This window comes from Cylas formicarius, unplaced genomic scaffold, assembly GCF_029955315.1.
Source record: "Cylas formicarius isolate icCylForm1 unplaced genomic scaffold, icCylForm1.1 PGA_scaffold_6__28_contigs__length_40554024, whole genome shotgun sequence".
NCBI classification, from domain to species: Eukaryota; Metazoa; Arthropoda; class Insecta; order Coleoptera; family Brentidae; genus Cylas; species Cylas formicarius.
This window is the reverse complement of record NW_026844347.1, coordinates 6007636-6032602: the sequence shown is the minus strand read 5'-3', so window position 1 is coordinate 6032602 and position 24967 is coordinate 6007636. Positions and strand designations below refer to the sequence as shown.

Below are 24967 nucleotides of genomic sequence, written 5' to 3'. Positions count from 1 at the left end.
CCGACATCCCTGAACACCCTGTATATTTCGACATTTTTTAAATCCTTTCTTAAAATAAAGGTCACTTTCTTAACAAATTCCTACTCGAATTTTGCATAGTTTAGGAAAAAATTGAGGTTATGTGTTTTTTTTTAAATATTTTGATTGCCCATATAAAATTGTGTTGTGACTCTACTGATACAGGTAAATTTAACCACAAACTAAGGATATAATACACTACTGCCGTTTTGGCGAATTGAATTAACAAAATCTCACCATATTTTTATTGAGCTATCAATTCTAACACAAAAAATAAGGTAAGTTAAGTTAAAAGAAGGTACTTTTTGAAATATTCGAGGTTCAAAATAATACCCGTGTAAATTCTTGTTGAATTTAAAGCTGCCAATATATGGCAATATAAGGTATTTTTCAAAATAGCAAAGACATGCGACTACTTCTTTTAAAGATGTAATACCCCAAATAAAACCTATTGCTATCAATTCAGGGTGCCTATTAATACGTGGAAATTTTGTAAAAAAATCGACTCTATACTACACACTTTAACATATTTAATTAATAAATCTTTAGAATTTATATTTAAAGAAACATTCAATAGTTATTTATCTAGCTTGTCTCATCGGACAGCAAAACAAGAAAGAAATATCAAAATATTTAAAATTGTAGTTGGCTATGACATCACAATCTTTTTTTTTAGGCGGATTAAGGTATAAACAAACTTTGACATTTCTGTTTGTTTTTGTTGTTTTTCATATTTCTATTTAAAAAGTATGGAGTATTAAAAAAATTTGACGGGTCAATTCCAAACACATTATAATGGATAAGAGCTAGGCAATAATAAACACACAAAAACTGATACAGGGTCGAAAATACTTTTGTCGTTATTAAATCGTAAGCAAACGCGAAACAATTCTCAGAATTTTAGGCAATGTAAGAAGTGTTAACACTAACACTTACAGGCGGATTAAATCGACGACGAAAAGGTAAAGCTTAAAACCCTGTCGCTCCTCATGTAGGCATCGGTAAACGCACCCTATGGTTTTATGACAACGGCTGAACTAGAGAGGTAAGGAGAAGGGGCCGGTCCACTGCACACTGTTACTTCGCCTTCGACGTGATAGCAAGGCAAGGAAACAGTTGACTAACGGCGAGTTGTGAGAGATCGTCTCAGCGCGCTAGATTCGTTCGTCGATTTACGCGCGCAAACTTAATCAAAATATGACTTGACTGAATCGGCAACAGGTTTTCCGACGATGGCTCTTCTGGAAAGAACATTACTTTTAGTGTTGGGTGGTTTGTTGTTATCGGTTGTTGACGGTGCCAAAAAAAATGTTACGATAATGAAGTGTTGTGGGTCGGATGAGACCCTGACCTACGACAACAAATGTCTCAAGAACGCGAGCGTGTCGTGGAAATTAACAATTCTTGTAAATAAAACACTCAACAATTTTAACAGACTACCTGCTACTTGGATAGTTAAAGAAAGTAGTCGGCCGCCGTGCTCTGAGCCGAAAATCGGTGATCTCGTAAGAAAAAACGTGATTCCCTTTATCAACGGGCGCATGTATAGTGTGGAATATAACGATCAAATTGATGCTGATCAGTATTGCATCGATTATAATTACGCGTTATTCTGTCACAATCCGAGTCCAGAACGCATTACGTATGTGTATGTTAAGAAGTGTTGCTTGGAAGGTGCGATTTTTTCCGAAACCAATTCTAGTTGTGTCGGAATGAACGATAAAAGTTATAAAATTGACGTAGGTCAGGAGAAAAACCTTAATTATGGCTTCCCTAATTGCGAAGACAATGCGATTGTCGTGGCGGGAAAACAACACGAATCGCAGATAATTAACAACGGCAGTTTATGGATGATGGACAGGAAGATTTTACTCAATCCTGGAAATTATTGCTTGGAACACATTCTTGAACATGCAGGTAGGGCTCAATTGTTATTCGGATGTTGCTATGTATGTTAATCTATTGTAAAGGGGTCATAACTGCTTTGATTAATCAATCGATAAAGAAGGCGATTATGAATTCGAATATCTTTTGTTCTACGGGTTTTTATCTAGTTGCATCAAAGTGGCTTTGCCAAATTATTCAAGGGAGAATAAAATGGCAATAAACATTTCTTCAATTTGTCAATCATAAAATCAAAATTGGGATCAAGACTAACTAGATTTTTTTTGGAAAGATATCAGAAAATTAAAATATAATTTTTTAGATAATAATAACTACGCACGAATAGGCAGTAATATGCATTAATATTTAGTTATTCTCACTAACGTAATGTAATGCCGTAGGTAAGCGTCTATTACAATACTGGGAATATGTTTTTTTTTTCATTCCATGCGTTTTAAAAAAATATTTATATATGTATTTACAACCTTTAACGTTAACATGCATGGTATTTAGAGTTTATGTTTGCTTAGCCTAAAAACCCGGTTGGAGTAGCAAAAGTTAGACATTAGTTAGATTAATAGACAAATATTTAAAAGGAAAACACGTATTAAAGAAGACACACTAGATATAATATTAATGAATGTAAAGAAAATACTAATCGAACAATTATTCAAGGGAGACTAGTATTAGGGGTTTGTTAACTGATTTATTCGGATGTAGTTTCGTTTGGGCTTTAATTATGTCATAAAAATTTTACTACAAAACACTAGTTTTAAAACATCATGTACGCATAATACATAAGTTCAAGAACGTTTTCCAGGCCAAGTTTAATTATAATACGTCAATGCCAAAATTTCAACTCAAACCGATGCTGAGACTTAAATGGTTCTTTTATAGAAAATAGAAATAGCCCTAATATTATTTTAAACTTTTTACATTTAAATAACAAAAAATAACATTATTTTTTGCACATTAGTTTATTTGTTGGTTACGAAAAGTCCTATAATTCAAGATTCAGGGTGATAAAGTTTATTTGTCAGTTTTTCTTGGGCAGTAAAAACTTAATGTGTGAGACAATGAAATAATCACCCTAATTTGCAATGAGCTAAGATAAGTTGGATATTTAAATATTAAGCAACGGACACAAAAATTGAAATGAAAAATAATAATCTAAATAATAAACAAGGATGAAAAAAATCCGGAATGTTCAGAAATTTCTAAGAAAAAATAAAAAACGTTTGTGTTGGCAACCACCTAGGAAATGTTTCTTTTGGGGGAATATAGGGAAATATGATAAAACATATAGGAAATCAAGCGAAGATCTGAGAACCATGGATACCATAATTTGGGCCGAAATTTAAAGGATCAGTAATACGATACCATAGGAGTATAAGATAAATTTTTCGTCAATTGGTAAAAATTCAGATGAAAATATAAAAAAACACGCCTTAAACAATATAAAATGTTTCAATCATTTGATCGGTACGTATTATAAAATTCAATAAAATAAAATTTACAACTTGTGTCGGATATAATATAGCAGTTATTATACCCATTATATGTCAACGTTACGGTATTCCAATAAGGCAATATAAGGGCAATAGCGGTGCTGTCATGAGCGCCCGGAACGAACAAACAACCTGAAGCAAACAAATTTCTAATTCATAAAATGTAATAAACGTGTGGGTGCCACATGTCTATAAAATTACCACCATTGTTTTAATCGTTAATCGTTAATCGAAAATATATCAAAAAAGTATTTAAAATAATTTTCGACAAAATCCAAAATCGTTAGAGAGGCGACTTTTTGAGCGAAACTTGTTCCATCTCGTTTTTTCTCTTGCTCCGGGCGCGACTTCCCTTTGAAATTCTTACATGAAGACAGGGGTCTAGTGGTATCCCATTTTAAAATTCCGTTTAGACGCTCTATTTTAGCATTTGCTTTTTTCTAATTGGTTAATAAGTACGTTTTGAAAATTTGAAAATTGATGTTTTTCAACTTTACCACCTTTACCAAAACTGCTTCAGGTTGATCAAAACGGTTTACATCTCTTTGACATAAATGTCAAACGTAAGGCACTTTCAATTAAAATTAAATTGACGCTTATATGAAAGCTTATTAGCTTTTGCAACTTCACCAATGTTAAAAAAATGACCATGAGCTCTATAGCTCGACTTTCCATTTAAGATTAGTACCCTATCCAGTTTAGCTTATTCGTTAGGTCCTCCTGAGAGTAGAGGAGGTGGATCAATTTTTGCTCAAACAGCTGTTCCTTCTACAAACACGTGCTTTTTGATTTTATTGTTCGTTTTTATTTTGAATTTCTAATTTTTTGTTATTCCCACGAAAGACTCCTCAACTAACCAGAACTAACTAAAACTAGCCATACCATAGTTTTATGTTTGATTGAAATTGATATTATTAAGAGAAACTATAGGCAATATAGATAGAAATATAAAGCATTAAAATTATTAAATGAGATAGAAAAAAATTATTATTGGTCAGTTTCTTCATACAAAAATTCGAATTTCAAAATATTGCGTACAAGGAAATACGGGAAATAATTAAGAAAATAGTACAGAAATATTTGGATAATACGACAAAATACTGAGAAAATAATAGGAAATATTTTGGGAATATTTCTCTATGGTGAAATATTTATCCAAATTTGGAGAGGTGGTTTTCGCCCTAGAAAAATACTGTACGTGGAACTGGTAAACTTTTAAATATACTTCTAAAAACTTTAACTACCAAAATATCAAAAAATTACTCCAACGTTTTCGCGGAAACATTCTAATCATTTCCCAGAAACCTTCTTCTCTTGCGGATTAAATTGGACCTGTTGTCATTGCCGACATCCGTATGGGATTATTCCGAGGATTATTCTTTGTTGATTGTTAGCCAACATGTATACCATACCTTCACGATAAATTATACAGCGCCATGTTAAAAAGAAAAGCTTCCCTGCTGCCAAGAATCATCCGAGTCCATTCGACCTAATTACCGTGCGATTCTTACTTAACACTCAAAAAGTTCGTTACTGATTTTAGAATTTAATGTGCAACCTTGGTAAAATTCATTGGCGGTATTGATGTGGCAAACACTCGGACAATCATTAATCTAACGCTATTGCCATCTTTTTAAATTTATTTTCTCGAAAATAGGTTGAATATTACCCAAACTTTTTCGTTATTATATACGAGCTCTAACAACTAAATATTCGGACGATGTAAAAAATGATAGAAAAGACATTTTTATATCTATTTCATTTTTTTTTTGCTTTGTCGATTGAATAATCAATTTACGCACATTACGATAGCATAGAAAGTGCTCTCGTAATGAATTATTTTTTATTTCGCATGAATTACATAGTAAAATAACGGAAACATACCACATTTGCTGACAAATAAATATTCGGACGCGAATCTTTATTGACCAAGAAATCAATGCTACCCATGCATTAATGGTAAAATGTAGTGTGCTTAGATAAATGAGATGTCAGTTCGGGTTGTATCTTTCAAGTTTGTATAATAGTTGTGGTGTTGCAACAAACAAAAAGGTGCTAGAAATTATCATATCTCAGTGCTGCAGAGGTAAATCAATGCAAAAAATTTCAAATGACTTGAGTATTGCAAAATCAACAGTCGGGGATATTATAAAAAAGTATGGAGAGACAGCTAGTGTTAGCGTTCGTGGTAAAAGTTCAAGCCGACCCCGTTAAAATCACTGAAAGAGATCGTAGTATTCTTGTCAAAATTTGTAAAACTAGCAGACGAAGCGTCTTACGACAAATTCAAGCCCAATGGAATCAAGAGGCAAACTTAAATGTCTCCAGGGAATGTTGTAGGCAATGGATGCATAAGTCTGGTTTCAGTTTTTGTAAGGTAAGTTTACAATTTTTCCTGTTTCATTATAAAAATTAATAATATTCTATGATCTACTTTTGTTAAAGGCAAAGGAAAACCCATTCTTAACGTCTATTCAGAAGATAAAACTTTTGGATTGGGCAAAATCTAAAATATCCTGGACAACGGAAACGTGGAGGAACGTTATCTTCAGCGACGAATCAAAATTTGATGTGTGTGTAGGCGATTTTCGAAAAAGATGATTCGTACAAAATCAGAAGCCTTTCACAAAGATTGTCTAAAGTACGGTAAAATTTCCCCAGGGTGTTATGATATGGGGGTGTATGAGTGGTAAAGGGGTTGGCAACTACGAGTTTATTGATGGTACTGTAAATGCAGAAAAATACGAACAAATTTTATCAAGATGTTTGATTCCATCAATAGAACGAACTTTTGGAAATGAAAATTTTATATTTCAACAAGACGGTGCGTCCTGCCATATTGCGAAAACAACAAAAAAGTGGTTTCCAGCATTAAAGGCAAAAATCACCGAAATTTGGAACACTTCCACCCCCGAATATTGCAAGACTTTGGTAGATTCCCTGCCAAAACGCATAAAAGCTGTTATTGCCGCGAAAGGTTAGATTTAAATGCGTCGGAATATTTATTTGCCAGCAAATTCGGTATGTTTTTGATATTTTGTTATGTAATTTCTGTGAAATAAAAAAATAATTAATTATGATAGCACTTTTTGGTATAAAAATAAGTGCGTGATTTCATTTTTCAATCGAAAAGGCAAAAAAAACAATTTAAAATAAGTATAACTATGTTTTCTTATTATTTCGTACATCGTCCGAACAATTAGTTGTTAGGGCTCGTAGGTACAATTTAGGTTTCACTTTTTCGAATGGTGAAATTTTTGTTTCCGAAAAACGTATCGTGCTACTGAACCTATTAACTCGGTACTACTTGAGGCTAAAAGTGCCAACGATTTAAAAAAGAAAATTTCACATTCTGTATCTTGATAACACATTTCAAGACATATATGAACCTCTATATGAACTGTTTTTATCAAAGATTAGACCAGGAATAGCCCTTATTATATAAATTTATAAAATTATAAAATTATATAAATATAGTTCAAGGTTTCAAAACGTTAAGTGCACTTGCCCACTGAAAACCCGTTTTGTTCAACACTGTTACATTTGAAATTCCTAAAACGCTCATTTTTAACAAAGCAGCGTTGGGAAAATGGTTTCGGTGTTATGACCCTGACTTCTTGTAACGAATCACCTGTTATGGTTTTAAATATTTTTTCGTGGCGCGACAAACACGATTACAGAATTATTCGTGTCATTTGTATGTCTTCATTATTTTGCTTTGTTTTATTTCAATTAACGGCCATCAATTCACTTCACATGTACACTGCAAAAACATGAACGGTCACCTAACATTTTGGCAACAGGTTTATTATTACGGGATTTGAATGAGCCCACTTAACAGTTGTTTTGAATTCACCCTGCATATCTTCCAACGTTTTACAATGTGACAAGATATGCCCACCAAGGCCGAAGTATTTTGACTACCTGTATAGTTCCACGACCTCGATAAAAGTAAACATTCCGTATTCAGACGTTGACGCTGTTGTAATACACTTCGGTCAAGACCAAAAGTCACTTGTAATTTTTTAAAGACAGAAAATCTGATAGTAACTCCATAGATCGAGAGATATCTCGAGATCGTAAAATTAAAGTTATTTCGGTCCGTTTAATGAATTTGAAAATCAAAAAATATATATATTTTTCAATTCCGCCGTTGTTTTCGTACAAAATAAACAATTGAAGGCTTGTCGCAAAAATGTGCATATTTTAACGCAACATATTTTCTATATTTTTGGAAAGAACAAAATCAGACATATATCCTATTTCTCTCCTCTTTCACCTCTACTCAAATAAGGCCTTATCGTTCATCACAGATTTAATAACGTTAGTCATAGTTTTATTGTTAATATTGTATATAATAATATATTTATATAAAACACAAAAATAAGTAATTAATTACTTTTAATTAAACTTCACCAAAAAGTTGGTAGACAGAGTATCATCATTGCCTAGATGCAACGATTCGAAATACTTAATCACGAATTGATTAATAAACATTGGCAACCGCGGTGGGTAAAAATAATCAGAGTTTTGCTAAATATTTCTATTTGACCTAAATTGGTTTCGGTGGCTAATCAATAATAGCAACTTATAACGGATACGTAATCGACCGAAAAAGTGAGCTAAGCAAAATTGAATTAGCTTTGATAGAACGCTTTATGGGTTGGTTTTAGATATTATTTTAAATGTAAGTTTTAGTTGATAGTTATAGTTATTTTTAACTGGCAATCGAATTTGGCAATTGTTGATCTATTGTTAGAGGTTGCACTTAATTTGGACATCGTTTATGCATTTTTATTTGTGGACGGAGTTGTCTAACACCTATACTTTAAAGTTTTCCACATAAGACTTAAGAAAACTTCACTAGGGACACTTAGAAGTTCAATGTTGTTCTTTATTCTTCCGACTATTTCCTGTTCTTTTAAGTTCCTTTTCAATGTTTTAGTATAATATTTTTAAAGTGTATGTGTATGTATGCGCCAGTTATATAAAAGGGTTATTCTTTCTTTCTTTATGATGTACATGTTACGATCAAGTCTCAAAAAATTTGTTAACTTAAATATTTGAGTAGATTTCTTTAGTTATCCTATATAAAAACTAAATTAGAACAACAAACAATGGTGATACTTTTTTTTTACTTAATAAATTTTTGGTAAAAATGATCTAGGTGAAAATATTAAAACCCTCGCCTCAAACAATATTAAATATATTAATCATTTATTCCCTACTTAAACTCCAACTTAATAAAATAACTTTTCTCTATGAGTATACCTCGGCATAATTTCCGATATTCCAATAAGAGCAATAGCGGCAATGTCGCAAATGTTCGAAACTGTTTTTACAAAAAGTAGACAAAGAGTAAAACGGAAAAACAATTTCTTTTTACCAATTCATAAATTGTCCACTACTCCCAATAATAAAAGAATAGTTTCTGTTTTCCACATCTGTGTAACATTGGCACCAATGTTATTATTCTATATGAAATTTCCTTATATAATTTAACATTTTAAGATTCTCTATAATATTCTAATTTAAAATTATACAGGGTGACCAAGCTAAAAGGTGTCGCAGAATTAAAAGAAATTTGTTCGTTAGGCAGACGACTTTTTTCATCACTCCTTGAAATTCTTATATGCAAAAGTTCAGTGGAGTGCTAACTCGTTTCGTTATTTAAAGTTCTTAAATAAGTACATTTGCACTATATTTGCCATTAATCCTTAAGAGCAGGCTATAAAGGGTGGTGGATCAATTTTTGCTTGAAAGTACCCTGGCAAACAAATGTTTTTTAATTTTGTGGACAAATTCTTCTCCAGTCTGAAATGTAACTAATCACATTTTTGCTGGGTAGTAGAAATGGCATAGTAACTCTCAACAAGTGTAATAAACGTCACTTTACCAATGAGTTTGATTTAGCATGAACGGAACTCTGCGGACCGAGTGCTTTTGAGGCAGCAGAAGTGTATTCACGGGTTCGACTCTCTATTTTCTATGTAATAAACGAAGAGATAAACAACATCGAAACCTTCATCCAGAAGAAACGCCCGTAGAATTTACCAATTAAGGAATTAAATATGTTACATTTGAGATCTAGAGGCTTAAATGTAACATAAAGGATAAAAAATATTGTAAAATTAATAAAACACCTGGTGAAAAACATTTTATTGCAGGTCATTTTCTGCATACAAAAAACGAGGTCTAAAAGGAAATGTAGGGAAATACGGGAATATATTTGGGTAGTAAGGGGAAATATAGGAAAATATGGCAAAATATGTGGGTAATACGAGGAAATATATGGAAATATTACCCCAAATTATGACGAGATAGTTTCACTTTTGTATGAGGTAGTTTCACTTTCGTATTTCAGGCCATTGGCGTTTGGTGGTAATATTTACAGCGTGAACAAACTCTAATAAAGTCGGTTAAATTAGTAGCATAGTATTGGTATTAGCATATTTTTTATTTCCGATTTATTAAAACAATTTTTTTAAGTAGAAAATTCAGTACATTTATCCACCATTCGATTGAAACCTTTTCTTCTAAGATCATTTATCTACTGCACCCTTTCAAATGACTCATTGTTTAATGAGTATTTAAAAAATTATACAAGATTTCTGGTTTCATTTGTTTAAATTGAGAAACATTTTGTTTGCTATGGAGAATTTGATAATAACATGAAACATTTGAAAAGATTTAGTTAAGCTGAATAACTTTTATCTATGTCTACAGAAAAAAAAAAGAAACTGACAACTGATAACAGAAACCTAAAGGACGCACGTTTCAATATAGTAATAAGTATTAGTGTTAGCGTTTCTGTGGAGTGAAATTAATTTTAAACATTTATAAATTATAAAAAGTAGTATGGTTGTTTATAGCTTGGTTTATAGATTTGTATCTAGAATTGGTATTCTAATTAGCAAAGGGAAAAACAAATATAACAAAAAAATACGGGAACATACATTATATATAGGAATATTTAATAAGTAAGTTATATCGAAATAAATACGAACTGATACTGCTCTGAGCTTTTATTGTTTACTAGTATAACTTCAAAAGTGAAATCTGTAAAAGTTCCGCTTTTCTCTAATGAACCCTAAGAAAAACCGGCAATGACAAAACAAGAATGAAACATGTATCGTTTTTGTTAATACAGGAAGATCACCCAGCGTCATTACCTGTCGCGAACATCTGCCATCAAAGCCGAATGTCAAGCCGACGATAAACCAAAGCGAAAACGACCTCCGATTTACAATATACCCGATCGGGTTAGCAATCAGCGCCATATTCTTAGCTGCCACATTGGCCGCTGGATCGCTGCTCCCTGCCAGTCACCACGTGTTGCATTGGCGATGTCAAACCAACCACGTGGCGTGTTTGCTTGTGGGAGATGTCTTATTATGTATAACGCACCTGTCGGGTAGACTGGAGTTTGCGCCTTGCTTCGCGATTGGTAAGTCAAATCTAGCGTCACTGCATGAAAATTGTCATATTGTTAACAATGTTAATTGGTGCTTAGAAGTGTATATTTTTGAGCCTGGAAACTTTCAGCGGAATTCATTTGATTAATGGCTTTCGAACATTACTGGTAGAGTTCTCCAGACCATATACCGTTTTTATAACCTTGGTTTTGACTTCGGGATGAGTTTAAGATCCTCCTGTTGTAAAGGGGAAGGGACCATTTTGTTCGGCACGTGTGGCACCAGGGCCGTATTTAAGATGTTAGCCGACAAGGACTGTGCTGTGCAGACTGTTGTATTTTAAGAGTAGAATTTAAAAGTAAGAATGTATTTTTCACTGCATGGACTAATAATTATCAAGGAAACTTTATACAAATCCGTCAGCTTTCAGTATTTGTATGCACTAAGTACCCAAGTACGGTTCTGGAACATCATTGTGGATTTGCCAATCTTTATATTGAGGGTTACAGAGTTAGACCTTCATAGAAATTTGCCAATGTCAAATACTGGATTATGTCGTAAAAACGGTATATCGTTTGGAGAACCCTAACACCGTCATTGGTAAACCCTAGAATTCTCGCGGAACATTTTTATTACGTCATTATCGCTACAGATGTTTTGATCAATTCTTCAAATATCAGTATTTTTCCTATACCAGTTTGTTATCAACAAAACAAAATATTATAACTTTTTTTTTTTCTAAATTTATATTGGTTTCTGTTGTCGATTAAGCTAATTACGTTTATGGATTGATATTATTTTTATCTGTAAAATAAGGTGCATTTCATTCTGTCAGCTCCTTCTCCGTATTCTACTTTTAGCACGTATAACGTTCCGCTATCTGTAATGTTTCTTTGAATATATGAAATATGAAACTAAAAGAACTTTGAACTTTCATTGTCTTTGTTTTTTTTAATTACACAACGTTTTCATCATTGTGCGACAGTGAAAGTTCAAAGTTCTTTTAGTTTGATAGTCCAACCATTGGTTAGTCGTGAGTATTTCCACTTTAATGTTAATATTTGCTATTGCTATGTTGCTCATGCTGTGCTTTGTTCTTCAAGTCATATTGAAGGACGTGGTTTTGAATCGTTAAGAATGGGAGTGTGTCTTTATCACATCTTTTCACACTTGGTTGAATAATACTAAAACAACTTTGCTCCAGTATACTGAGATAAAATACAATAAACCCATAAGCAATTGCAAAACAGGCTCAACGCTACTGCTTGGCCTATGTTCTTCCCAGGAAACAGTGGAAGACGCGCAAATTTAAAGAAGCCATCTTCATAGCAAATATTAACGTTTTCAGCAACCAACCGTGGAAATTCCCACTATCTGGGAACCATTAATAGTGCGCGCATCAGTGCTGGTGTCTGTCGTAGACAATTTCAAGATTACCATTAGCCTGTTTGTGGAATTAATTTATTTCACACTTTATAACAGACCATCTTCCGGAACGTTTTATAATCACGTAAAAATAAAGACAACAGAATGTTCTTTTGGTTTTCTGTGTCTGTGTTTTCACCTTCTGCAAATTTGAGATTATCGTTTTCAGGCAAGCATTCTTTTATTAAAGGATGTTATCGGGCTTTTTAGTTTCATATCATGTTTTTTTGGGATTCATTTAGAACATATTAAAATATAACAATATGAATTAGCTTTTTATCTTGCCCGAAGAAAATTGTGTTCTAATCACTTGGCCACTTTTTAAAACCCAACTGCCCGCTACTGAATTCGACTCCAAAATACGCCGAAAAACAAAAATTACACAAATATCCAAAGATTCTATTCTTGACCAAGAAATTAGCGGTCCTCCGTAGAATAAAATTATATTTTGTCGTGACCTAGAGAAAAGACAACTCACACGGTCGTTGGTTCGCGGTTGGCGTCGGACCACAAACCGTGTAACCGCTGCTTTACACTTTATTTATACATTTTATCGGAATGGTAGGCTCAATACTAGGTTCCAAATCTTTGTTCTCAATCAGTACCTAGTTGCTAACGAATTCGACAAATATTGGTATTCCGCAATTGTTTTTAAAAACGCCACAGATATTTGCATATTGGAATTTGCAAGTTTCTGGAATTTCATAAAGAAATTACTTTTTCATTAAGTCTTCCCTTGGTTGGTTATATACAAAATGCGTGTAGCTGTTATTTTACCTAACGGAATTGTTTCGTGTTCTTTTAGATCAGAACAATAAAATTAAACTTTCTTTGTGGAAAGTGGAGCAAGTGATTAACAACTAAATACAATTGTTTTAAGCGGTGAAATGTTGTCGAAATGGGTATGGTATGCTCGACATGTTGCGGAATTATTAAGCATTATTTTTTCCTCTCTGTGGTTTGTTTATAAACGAGGGCTCTTCAAAACAAATTGTGCGTTGTGCATTGCTAACGTGGGTAATCGTTTTAAATCACAGTTATACTCTAACGGACATGAAGTTTATAATTTAAGGAGAAATTTGTTCGTAACTGAATTATGATTGATCAACTTTATTATAGTCTATGTATGTATATTATTCAAATTATTTTAAAATATTTTAAGTCATCCAAACTGTGTTTTTATTTCTTTTTTGTCTCCCTGAAAAACAAAGACTACATACGAAGTAAACTCTTTTTCTATTCTATCGAGGCAGAATATGTTATAATTATTCGGTTTCTCGTCTAAAAGTTAGACCACTAATGTCTAGACGATAATTTATTGATCGAGATATTATTGTTTATTTATTTTATCTGAATTAAATACCGGAGATAGCATTCAATAAATATGGTACAAATTATAATCAATATTTATTTATACATTATAGGTCATTGACTCCATTCAAGCCACCGTTAAGAACTGGGAGATTTGTTACTTTTCGATAAATTAATCTAATCAGTTTATATTAAAAATATCAATCATTGTTGTGAATCGAAATCTTTTGCGCCGGAAAAAAAAACACATTTTATCGCTTTTGCGCATTTTACTCAACAAATACATTTCCTGTGCAAATATTCGTCATTATATGCATCATAGAAATCTACGTTAAAAACGTTAGTTGGCGTTTTCGTTTCTAAGCCATTGACCGACCTTCAGTTCCTTCGACGCGTGGCTTGAATACGAATAATGCAATACTAAATTGGTTATAATGAAGAAATTCCCCTTAATATATCTCTAGAAGTTTAATTGTGTGCAAATCCGTCATTTTTTTATTTTTAAGACAATCGATTAATTTTTCCAATGGTTTCCAAATCCAAATGTAGGATGACGTATGACCGTTTTTTTTATTTAAATTCTGAAAACGTAGGTTTTAACAAGATCTCCCAAAATCCCCTTTTGCAAAGGTGCAGACCTCAAAATTGAAATTGAAAATTACTATAGCACTCAGGTATTAGAAATTATGTAAAAACGGTAATTTTTTTATGCAAAAATCTGGATGGATAATTCAAATAAAAAATAAATATCCAAAAATTATTCTAGTTAAATTTCAATTTTTCTGTCAGTCAGTTCAGTTATTTATGAGATTTTGTAGAGAGAAACGTTCTAAATTTTTATTTAAATTAAAAGTTTTGTAATTGAACTACAGTCAATAGCCAGATCTGTTTCAATTTAAAACCATGCGAGGAACAGTATTTTAATGTATAGCAATAAAATATAAATAAATATAATAAATAGATTTTTTAAATTTTATAAAGTTTTGAGTATTGTTTTCAATAATGCTACAATAATATTCTCTTGTAGTTAAACCGCTCACCGCACGCTTCGCTCGTGTCAAATAAACTCGTGATTCAAATGCCGTTTACCGCACTTGTTGCATAATATACCATTAACGAAAGCATTTTTTTATTCCAAACTGACTTCCCTAGAGAAGAAAAAAGAAATATGACTAAACTGTCACATAACAGGCTAGGTTTTATTTAGAAGTGATCCCTATTTTCCATTTTAATAATAATTTATTTTAAGGATTAAATGGAGGTTTGTTTATAGTAAGGTAATATTTTCATAAATTATTATATTGAAGGAATATTTTTTCTTATAAAAATATTTTTAAGATCCACTAGCTTCTTTTGATCTTTTTGAACTGGGAAACCCTTGCGACGTAGACGGAAACACAAGAATAATGCTTTCGAAATTGATACTCCTAATTGATATTATCTAGAGTGTACAAAATTTACAACCAAAGACAAAATTTTTAAAGCTGTTTTTTGAAATAGGGCATTATCTCGCACCATTTTATGCTGGGATGCAAAGTTTAATTCTGCTTAGAATCGATATTGATGGGTGTTGAATGTGTTTGTGTTGAATTTAAATTATTTTATAATAAATTAGGTTACTTAGGAATTCCACGGCCAATTTACCAGATTTAATTTACGAATTTTCATATCTGAGACAAGCACTTTAGGGTTTCACAACTTATTCACACTGAGTTTGCTAATCTTCAGGCGCACTCCGAAGGTCTATTTCCCGATGAATAGCAGACTGTTATTTAGGTGTTACAATATGGAACAATAGGATTTTCACAAAATTTTGTTATTTGGTTAATCTAAAATAGAATAAAAATGTTTTCGACCTACAAATAAATCAGTTTTTTTTTTCACTTTTAAGACCTTAAAAACTATCCAATCTCTATAAACTACTCTAAAACGAGTAATTAATTATTGCATATTTTGAGAATCGAAAGCTAAATCAGAAATACCTCTGAACAATATTTATTTTCTCTTCATCGCTCGAAGCAAAAGTTGAAACTCTGAGCGCAATTTATAAAAAATATATATAATTACTATATATACAGCAATCAAAAATCTGTTCCTAGTAATGTCTTTAAATTTGCAATTTTTGTATAACTAATCCCCTCTAATATGCATCAAGTTCTTTATTAATACCTCTATTACGCTCTAATTCTCTACCTTAATGCCTCTAAAGTCTGCTAATTTCATTCCTTCCCTTTTTATTAAAAAAACCTTGGGTATACAAAAATATAAAAAATTGGTAGCTGGAGGATGAATATTAGATAAGTCCAGCACTTCGAATTCTAGAACAGTTTTCGAAATTGAAAGGTTTGTGATTTATGACTTTATCGGAGGATATAAATAGAAACAATAAAAAGACTAAAAACCTCTATGGAGGTACTCAATTAAAATTACTTATCAATTACATTATCAACCTTGTAAGTTTTAGAATTTGCCTTAATTCTTATAAAAAATGTTGCGTTCACTCATTTATTGAAGAGGCGCGCGTTTTGTTAGTTAACCTGTAAGTTTTCAAAAACCATTTAAATTTGACGCTAAGAATTTTTTTTAACTAATTCCTGGACTACTACTTCAAATTCGTTAATTAATACAACTAATACCTCTACCATTACTATTCATTCCTCGACTGATTCTAATTCCTATACCGTTACTACTAATTCCCAAGATTTGTACACCAAAATTCCTCCTGGGTTTACTTCTCAAGGAAAACTGATGAAACAACATTTTATCTGAGATCGAAAAATAATATATTGATGTTTAATGTAAAATAAGGAAGTATTCAAATAAAAGAAAACCCTGAATAACCCGGCGATTCAATGATGCAGAATCTTTCTATTCGCTAATGCCTGAATTAAGAAATTCTCCTTCTACCTGCAAAAGTAAATTTATTTGAACAAAAATGTAAAAATAAAAATTATATCAAAAGCAGCTCTCACACTATTAAATGTCTAAACTATCTAAGCCGCTTACATACTTCCTCACATGACACGTTTTTACCAAATTCGTTTTTTTATTATTTTTCCTTCAGAATTCATCTTAACAGAGTTAAATATTCGCACTATACTTTAATTTTAAACAAACGTGTTTTGGTTAGTTTTCACTAGTTATGTCGAATTGGAGTAAAAACGTACGTACTTACAATAATAAGAATAAACTATTGGTGACGTACTACTTCGAGTAGTGAATCGTTATTGATAATTATATTACTAAATATTACCACCTCTAACAGAACAAACACAGGCACAACTAAATTAAAATCATATTGGCGATTTTACAATTCAATGAGAACTCTCCTCTGCCGTTTTGGAATGCTCGTATCGTTATGCTTTTATTCGATTCTTCAGCGGTAAAGTTTAACAAAATGTTTTATTGCATGTTAGACCAAAAGTTACCAAACAACATGCAAGAACGACTTAAAGTTTTTCACAAAACAATCAAATTCATATAACATTTTAATTTATAAAGCATATAATAAAGATAAAATTGAATTGATTAGCTGAGATATTTGTAATTTGTATTCCAACATCAGAATCCATTTCATTCATGTTTTTTTTTTTAACGGGATATGACTACATTTTTGCAAAACAAAACGAATGCATCCACTGACATGACCGTCAGAATTGACAAACGTCAAAATTCAAACCGTGCGGTAAAATCTCCGAAACCATCCGATTGCTCCCAAATCCTTGCGATAATATCGCCGAAATGTCCGAAGGGGCTGGGATCCGTGGGATAAGGAACTGATGCGGTATGGTCTGTTCATAGATATAAGAAAGTGACCAATTGCTTTTGAATGGGATTATCCAAGGGTGATCATTAACATACAATGCAATAAGATTATTACCTAAAGTTTCAGAATTTTACTTTAGGTAAAATTGTGGTCCGCAATAAAAAATAATTTTATACCTACACCTGTGTTTAATATTCTTTGGTTTGGTGTACTACTTAGTTTAAGTTTATTAGTAATCATTCTTATTTCATGTGTAAAACAGCGTGTGTTGAATCATGTGCGAATTATGCAAAATATGAGCGAGTCTAGGGTATCTCAGGAGATGCTCCCGCCCAAATGCAGAAAACACTATTCTATTGAGACTAAGAAAGTTATAAACAACATTTATTTGACTCTCATTGGACGTGATGCCAGCAAGCAAGCATATTTAGAAGAAACGGCTACATTGACGAAAATTCCAACATCAACTGTATGGAAAATTGTGAATAATCCCATTTCAGTGAGAAAAAAAATTAGCGATGCTGACATTTTCTCGAGTGTAGATGAAAGTGATCAACATATAATACGGCGTAAAATTTACCAGTTATATGAGGAAGAAAGCGTGCTTACATTAGATATCTTAATTAGGAGGCTTGAAAAAGATGAAATCGGTGTTAAATGTGGCAGAACTACCTTATGGAAGTGGATTCAACACATGGGTTTTAGATTTTAAAAAAATTGACAAAAGGCAAGTTTTAATGGAATCTCTTAGAATTCGGAAATGGCGACTGGAATATTTAGAAAAAAATAGGATTTACAGAGAACAACAAAGGCCAATTATTTACTTGTATGAAACCTGGTTCGACACTTATGATACCCCGGAAAAGGGTTGGGTTGACTGAACTGATAAGTATAAAACAAACGCGCCATCGAAAAGAGGTAAAAGAATAACTATTTTGCATGCTGGCTCTAAAGATGGTTGATTCCAAAAACAAACTAGTTTCAAACATTCCTCCTAATAGCGTCATTGTAATGGACAATGTAAGTTATCACAGTAGGCAGTTGACTAAAACCCCTTCCTCATGTGACACAAAAGCAACAATTCAAAACAACATGTATAATAACGACATTTATTTTCCCGAAGATTGAACATGTTTGGCACTAACTGAAATTTGCCATTCGTCATAACAATGTTTTTCCCCGTGTTAACTCCAATGTCATCAAACTTATAGAAACCGAAGTTATTAACATCCCTCCACAAAGTTGGGCAAATTCTGTTAAACATATTGCAAATAATATAGAACAAATAATAATTTGAACAGGCGATGATAGCGATAGTGATACTGATATATTATGTGAATAATTTTAACTAATTTAAGTAGGTAATAAAAATAATTTGCAATTTTATTTTAGATTTAAACCTAAATACATACATAAATAAATAAATGTTGTTTAGTATCTTTCCTAACAAAACCCCAAATAATTAAATTCTAAGCAAAGTACGGACCTGTTCGGCCATATTTCATTCTTACAGCTTGCCCGGGTCTTTCCTTAATTCGTATCAGTTAGTCACTTTCTTATATCTATGAACAGACTTTACGTGCTACATTGACGCTCTCCGCATGCTAGATCGGTGTATAATTAGTAGCGATGTGCCGAGTATGGTTTGACTCGAGTCAGACTCGATTCCTGGTTTGTACTCGCCTACTCGAATACCACTTTACTTTGATTCGAGTACGCCGGACTCGATTCAGGTACTCGAATCAGAAAGAATCGATTCGTACTCGCAGACTCGATTCTATTCATGCGAGTCCAACTGACTAGAGAGTTTAGTATGCGAGTTTGGTCAACTCGTTCGTACTCGTAAATAGTTTACTTAATCAATGAAGTGGCGCGGCGGGCAAGTTCGAACCTGCAACTTTTTGTTTTGATTTCTTCGATTTGTGTTAGTTAGCACTTATTGTGAGTACTGAGTATTTCAGAGTGACTTTATTTAATTTTTTATTAATACTAACTGTGATTTGACTGTAATTTAATTTACTATAGAATGGCGTCGAAAAAAACCTCAGGTGTGTGGAAGTGTTTTGAGAAAGTGGACGGCAATAAAATAAAGTGCAAAAATTGTGACTCTGTGTTTAAAGATTTCAAAAACACAACTAATTTGTTAAAGCACCTCAAAAAATCTCATCCTATTATTTACTCGACTGAGATTGACAATTCTTCAATTATCTCCTCTGCTCAAAGTGATTTATTATTTTTATTAAGTGTAGCTTCTGGTTCTGGCGATGGAACACCAGTCCACGAGGACAAGAATTCCAATCTATCCCAGTTGACAGACGGCGAGACACCACCAGCACCACCACCACGTAAACGGCAACTTCAGATGACGTTTCCGTCTAAGCAAGCTCTGAAGATGAACTCTAAAAATGTGGATAAAGCATTATTGAGAATGGTGTGTGTTGATTTTCAGCCGCTTCAAGTCGTTGAGAAAGATTCGTTCGGAAAAATTAATTCCGGAGCAATATTCTTTGGCAAGAAAGGCTACGCAAGAGATGCTTAAAGTAACAGATTACATTGCTTTGACGACAGACTTGTGGACCTCCGATAGCAGAAAAAGCTACATGACCCTGACAATGCATTTCATTTATGATGGCAAGTCTAAAACTCTAACGTTATCCACCAGGGAAGTTAAGGATGCCCATACGTCAGAAAATTTAGCTCGAGAAATGAAAGATATATTGGAAACCGAATGGAATATTTTGGACAAAATCATTTGCGTCACAACTGACAATGTGGCTAATATAAAAAAAGCTGTTATTGATATTCTGCAAAAACGTCACCACTGTTGTGTAGCTCATACATTGAACTTGGTGGTTCAGGATACCATGAAAAACAATGAACTATTAATTCAATTGATTGAAAAGTGCCGAGCAATAGTAGCCTATTTCAAAAGAAGCAATAATGCTGCATATAAATTCAAACAGGTTCAAGAACAAATGTAGCTGGAACCCTTAAAACTAAAGCAAGATGTCCTGACAAGATGGAATTCAGTGTATTATATGCTCGAACGTCTCGATAAGGTCAAGATACCTCTTTCTGCTGCAATTTCTTCATTGCCTGGCTGTCCGGATAACCTTAACGCTGACGAAAACCTGTGGAACAAATGACGGGTATTATATCTGGCGAGCAATATCCAACGTTATCCTGCATCATACATCTTATTCGAGGAGTACAAACGGCACTAAGAAGTTGCAGTTCCAATTCCGAAGTCGCCAGCAGGTTAAACATAAAATTACTGGATGTTTTCGATAGAAGATTTTTCGGTCATGAGATCAATAAAACTGTTGCTGAAGCAACATTCATGGATCCAAGATTTAAAAAAGCTGGTTTTGGCGTCGAGACAACTGCAGATAATGCTCAAAAATTTGTTATTGACGAGTTGATGATGATGAATTTTTTAAATTATTTTGTATGTTTTTCTAATTATCTCCTTAGAATTCCTATGCTCTTTGTTTTTATTTAATGTTTATAATTATCTTTCATTAAAAATATTGATTTTTCCCATTATTATTGTTTCAATGCTTAACACTCTGGACTAGAATTTCCAGACTCGAGTTACTAGACTCTAGTAAGCCCGAACTCGAGTCATATTCGAATACTAAACATAGAATTCGAGTACTGGACTCGAATCAGGGAATCGAGTCATGATTCGACGGGAGTGGAAAAACATTTCTTTTACTGAATTTCAATATTTCAATGCATTAACATGGGCGCTGTTGATTTCTATGGTTTTGTTTTTCTATAGTCAAGATGCCACAATTATAATTCTTATCTTTTTCCACTTGGGTGGTTTGATAATTTTATAATTGTAAGAACTGGGGTTTCTATAAGGTGTAAATAAATTCTCTTCATTTTTGTGTTTTATTTCGAATGAAATATTAGGCAATGTTAACTGTATCAAACAGATGTGTCTCTTCTCAGTATTAGAACATATTAGAAAATCTTTAAAAAATGGATTATAAGTCAATACAATGAATTAATTAATTTACATTATTTATTAATAATAAAACTTTCTGTGTACTTATTTATTTCAATAATTATTATTGTATTTTATTGTTCATAAGCTTGGGTAAAAGTGTAAAGTGGGTAAAAAGTACAATTGTTTCTACTCCGTACCCGAAAATACCTATTTAGGTACGGATCAAGCGTGCTACTAACTACTTAAAAAGATGTTGAACAATAAAATAGGACAACAATAATTTAACAAACATTGCAATTAATAAAAAAATATATTGTAAAACACGGAATAAATAATCATAGATGTTCAGGCAGGGATATTGTGCACGCCATCTCTATAAATGTCGGCACCTAATTTAATTATTTTTTTAACACTTCGCTAACCATTTTGACCTCGGTGGCAACTTAGAAATAATGTTAATTCAGTAATCACAGTTATGTGACTATGCTCCAGATTCCAGAGGGTATACGCGAATATAGTGCTGGTTTTTGAATGTGTTTTATGTTTGAGAAGCGAGATTTTTTTAATAGTAATACTCTATGCTCTTATTTATTTCAGCGAGATTAAGTACATTTTTTTAGTGTTTTAAAGTTGGCACGACAAAACATTAACAATTCGATGGGCACATGAGTACTACGTTTTTTTATAAACTATTTCAGTCAGTCGTTGATGATGCATTCGCTGCTCTCACTAGACGGGGTAGCAAAAGGATACATTCTAAAAACTCATATTTTAGAGGATTTAAGTTTTAAACTTCCCTTAAGATGTCAACCAAATCTATGGTTAAGATCAATCAGGCAATAACTGCTGTCATATACAGATATGAAAAACTAAAAATTAAATGCTTTAGGTAAGCATTTACTTTCCGAAATCGGTTTGAAAAGAAAAGTTCCCATGGGTATTTTTTATTTTGCTTAAATTTAAATAAATTTTACCTAGTTTATATATCAGTGAAAGAGAAACGGGTAAAATTTAATGTTAGAGAGATGGTAAGAAATTGATGACGGTCGTGGAATTTTCTTGACTAAATTGTAGTCTTCTGATAACTGCTCTGGTGATCTTCAGCTGAGCGGTCGGGCAAAACTTTTCACGTGACGCAATCATTCAACGCGGTTCATATTGTTGAACGGACGAATTAATCAATTAGTGGGCTTGCCTGTCAACGACCTTCAACTAGTACAATTTTTGCAATCATGAAGCTTAATTTGCCTAAATTTTCGCTTTTCTCAAAATTATGCTCATTCGCCCCTACTGTATAGCTATTAGATAATATAGTGGACCTACTACGGTAAAAATTGATGCACCGCACGCCGCATTGTTTTTCATAGAGAAGATAATGATTTTCCACACATGCTTCTACATTTCACCCATTAACCTGCACTTTGCGCTATTTTCTTTCTAAACAGTGATCTTCACACACTTAACTCGTTTTCCCAGGACGTTTAACAATATCTAGACATATTTTGAATAAATACAGGGACATATTGGTTGCTGAATGCCGCAAGGTCATTGGTTAAACACGAGATTTTTGTTTTTGTTTATAGTTGCTTCATAAGTTCCTTTATTATCAGCATAGATTATACCTCCAATAGCTGTATAGTTCCTACTAAAAAATTAATTGATATATTTTGGTATTTCCGGAGTGATACTTAATCAAAAATTATTCCGAGCTGTCTATATAAACATTTTTTGGTAAAAACGCTGGATTTTCTCAAATTTACTAAATAGGAGAGTTTTGGTTAGGTTGCTTTACTCCGTATATTACTCCAGCATAACAAAAGCTTCATAATAACACTTGTTGAGTCTTCTCGATATTTTTGTATTAGTTTTGGTTAGTTTGTGACGTTGAGACCAAATGCCATTATTGCGGTTTACGAAAGAACTTACTACTACGAATACATATAATACAGATGTAATAAATGGGACCCTAAAAGCCGCAACAAGCCAATAAGCAATATTAAAATGATTTCTTGTTTATGAAAAACGAAATGTATAAACGACGTACACATGGAACTACCTAAACGGTAAAATTTTTAATTTTCCAGAATGTCTGGAAGTACCAAAGGGAAACGAAGAGTTTGTTAGGGAAATGGTGCACTCCGTTTATGGAAGTTAATAAATAATGTTGATGGAATAAAATGTTTTGGACTTCCGTTATCTTTATTATTTACTCAGAGAATAACCAAAAATATTTGTTCCTTTCTATGAGTTTCATGTATGTATCAACAGGAGATGGCTACAGAAGCTTAATTTATCAGTTTCAGAGTAATAGCAAATTTTAATAGTTAATCTTCCTCATAAACTTCGTTTGTACATCATATTCTATTTCTAACATTTCAAATAGCACTCGCACAACGCACGTAATTACGTAAACAAACATACCGACACAACTAACCATCGCAACATCGTGTCTACGACTCTATCATAATAAATTTCCCCTTCGTTGCTTTCATACCGCGTAAAATGACACATGGCTGATGCGAACTTAGAAAGTTCACTTTATGTTCGCTTACCCACTTGTAACTCGAAGAGGGTGTCTCGGTTAGTTTTGGTTCTACTTTAGTTGCAAGTCCTATTGCGTAAATACATATTTTAAACGTGCAAAGTTGTCAAAATTTTAACTCACCAAATTCTGGAGATTTTTTAACCGCTGGGGCTTTCTTTTATTTTTATTTTATAAGACTATTCGAACTTTATTACTATTGTACCTCATTCTCCCTAAAACCGCATCACTTCAAAGAGCTCTGCCTTTTTTTTATTACCAATTTGTGATTTGTGCTACCCTCTAAATAATTATAATCTTAACACATTTTTTAAGATTTATTTAAACAGTTATCGGATATTTGTCTGGCTACTTTGATTTAGTGTTTTGCAAAAAAACTTTTCGATTTTTGCAGTTTATATCAGCTGATCATTAAATCTAGTTAAATCTAGCTTGGTTAAGGGCAATCCTCTCCATGTGTGGAAAAATAAGCGAGCTAGTACTTGTAGTGCTAGCGAATGCAGTTTCTTTTCAATTATTTTTTCATTTAGAAGCAAATGCAAAAAAAGATGCTGTGATGCCAATATATGGGTTGTCGAAAATGCTACAAAAATAGTCTCAAATCATCATACTTAGCGGTAGATTTATTGCTCCTTTTTGAAGATTCATTCAAATTTAATTAAATATTAGTTAAGCATAATTAAATATCGAATGATCGAGAACTGGTCCACTTACCTTATTTTCGTTTTTCATTTTTTTGTTCGCATTTTATAAAGTATAGCTAACTGAACCGGTGTCATAGAGCTTACTTTCATATATTTTATAGTATTTATTGTGCAGTCAACGCATAAAATTAATTTCAATCAAACGGAACATTAGGCTTAAAAACTGGATTAACTCGAATTGCATGGACAGTTAGGTTTTTACCGTGGTTCATTAGCACTTCATAGTATATCAAGTGAAACAAGTGCTTTAAATTTCGAATGAACAGTGTTGATTTTAATTGCTAATCCATGCATCCCACAAAAGAGGTGGACTTAACTGTGAGAATCTGGTAGTCCTATTTTGTTTACAAATTTGTAGGACCTCCCGATTATTTTTTTTGCTCGCATATGAAATTACGGAATTTAAAAATATCTCTTTAGTGACTATATGCTATTT

The 24967-nt window shown here is 32.6% G+C and overlaps 1 protein-coding gene across 1 annotated transcript in view; it reads left to right on the top strand.

Annotated features, from left to right (window-relative positions):
* The first annotated feature begins 1134 nt into the window (after nucleotides 1-1134).
* The window catches only part of LOC132703318 (probable G-protein coupled receptor Mth-like 1), a 107717-nt gene continuing 83884 nt past the window's right edge, over nucleotides 1135-24967 (top strand). The window contains exons 1-2 of the mRNA XM_060672492.1: nucleotides 1135-1935; nucleotides 10561-10857. Coding sequence (XP_060528475.1) covers nucleotides 1251-1935; nucleotides 10561-10857 — 982 coding nt within the window. The 5' untranslated portion in view covers nucleotides 1135-1250. The remainder of the gene's footprint in view (nucleotides 1936-10560; nucleotides 10858-24967) is intronic.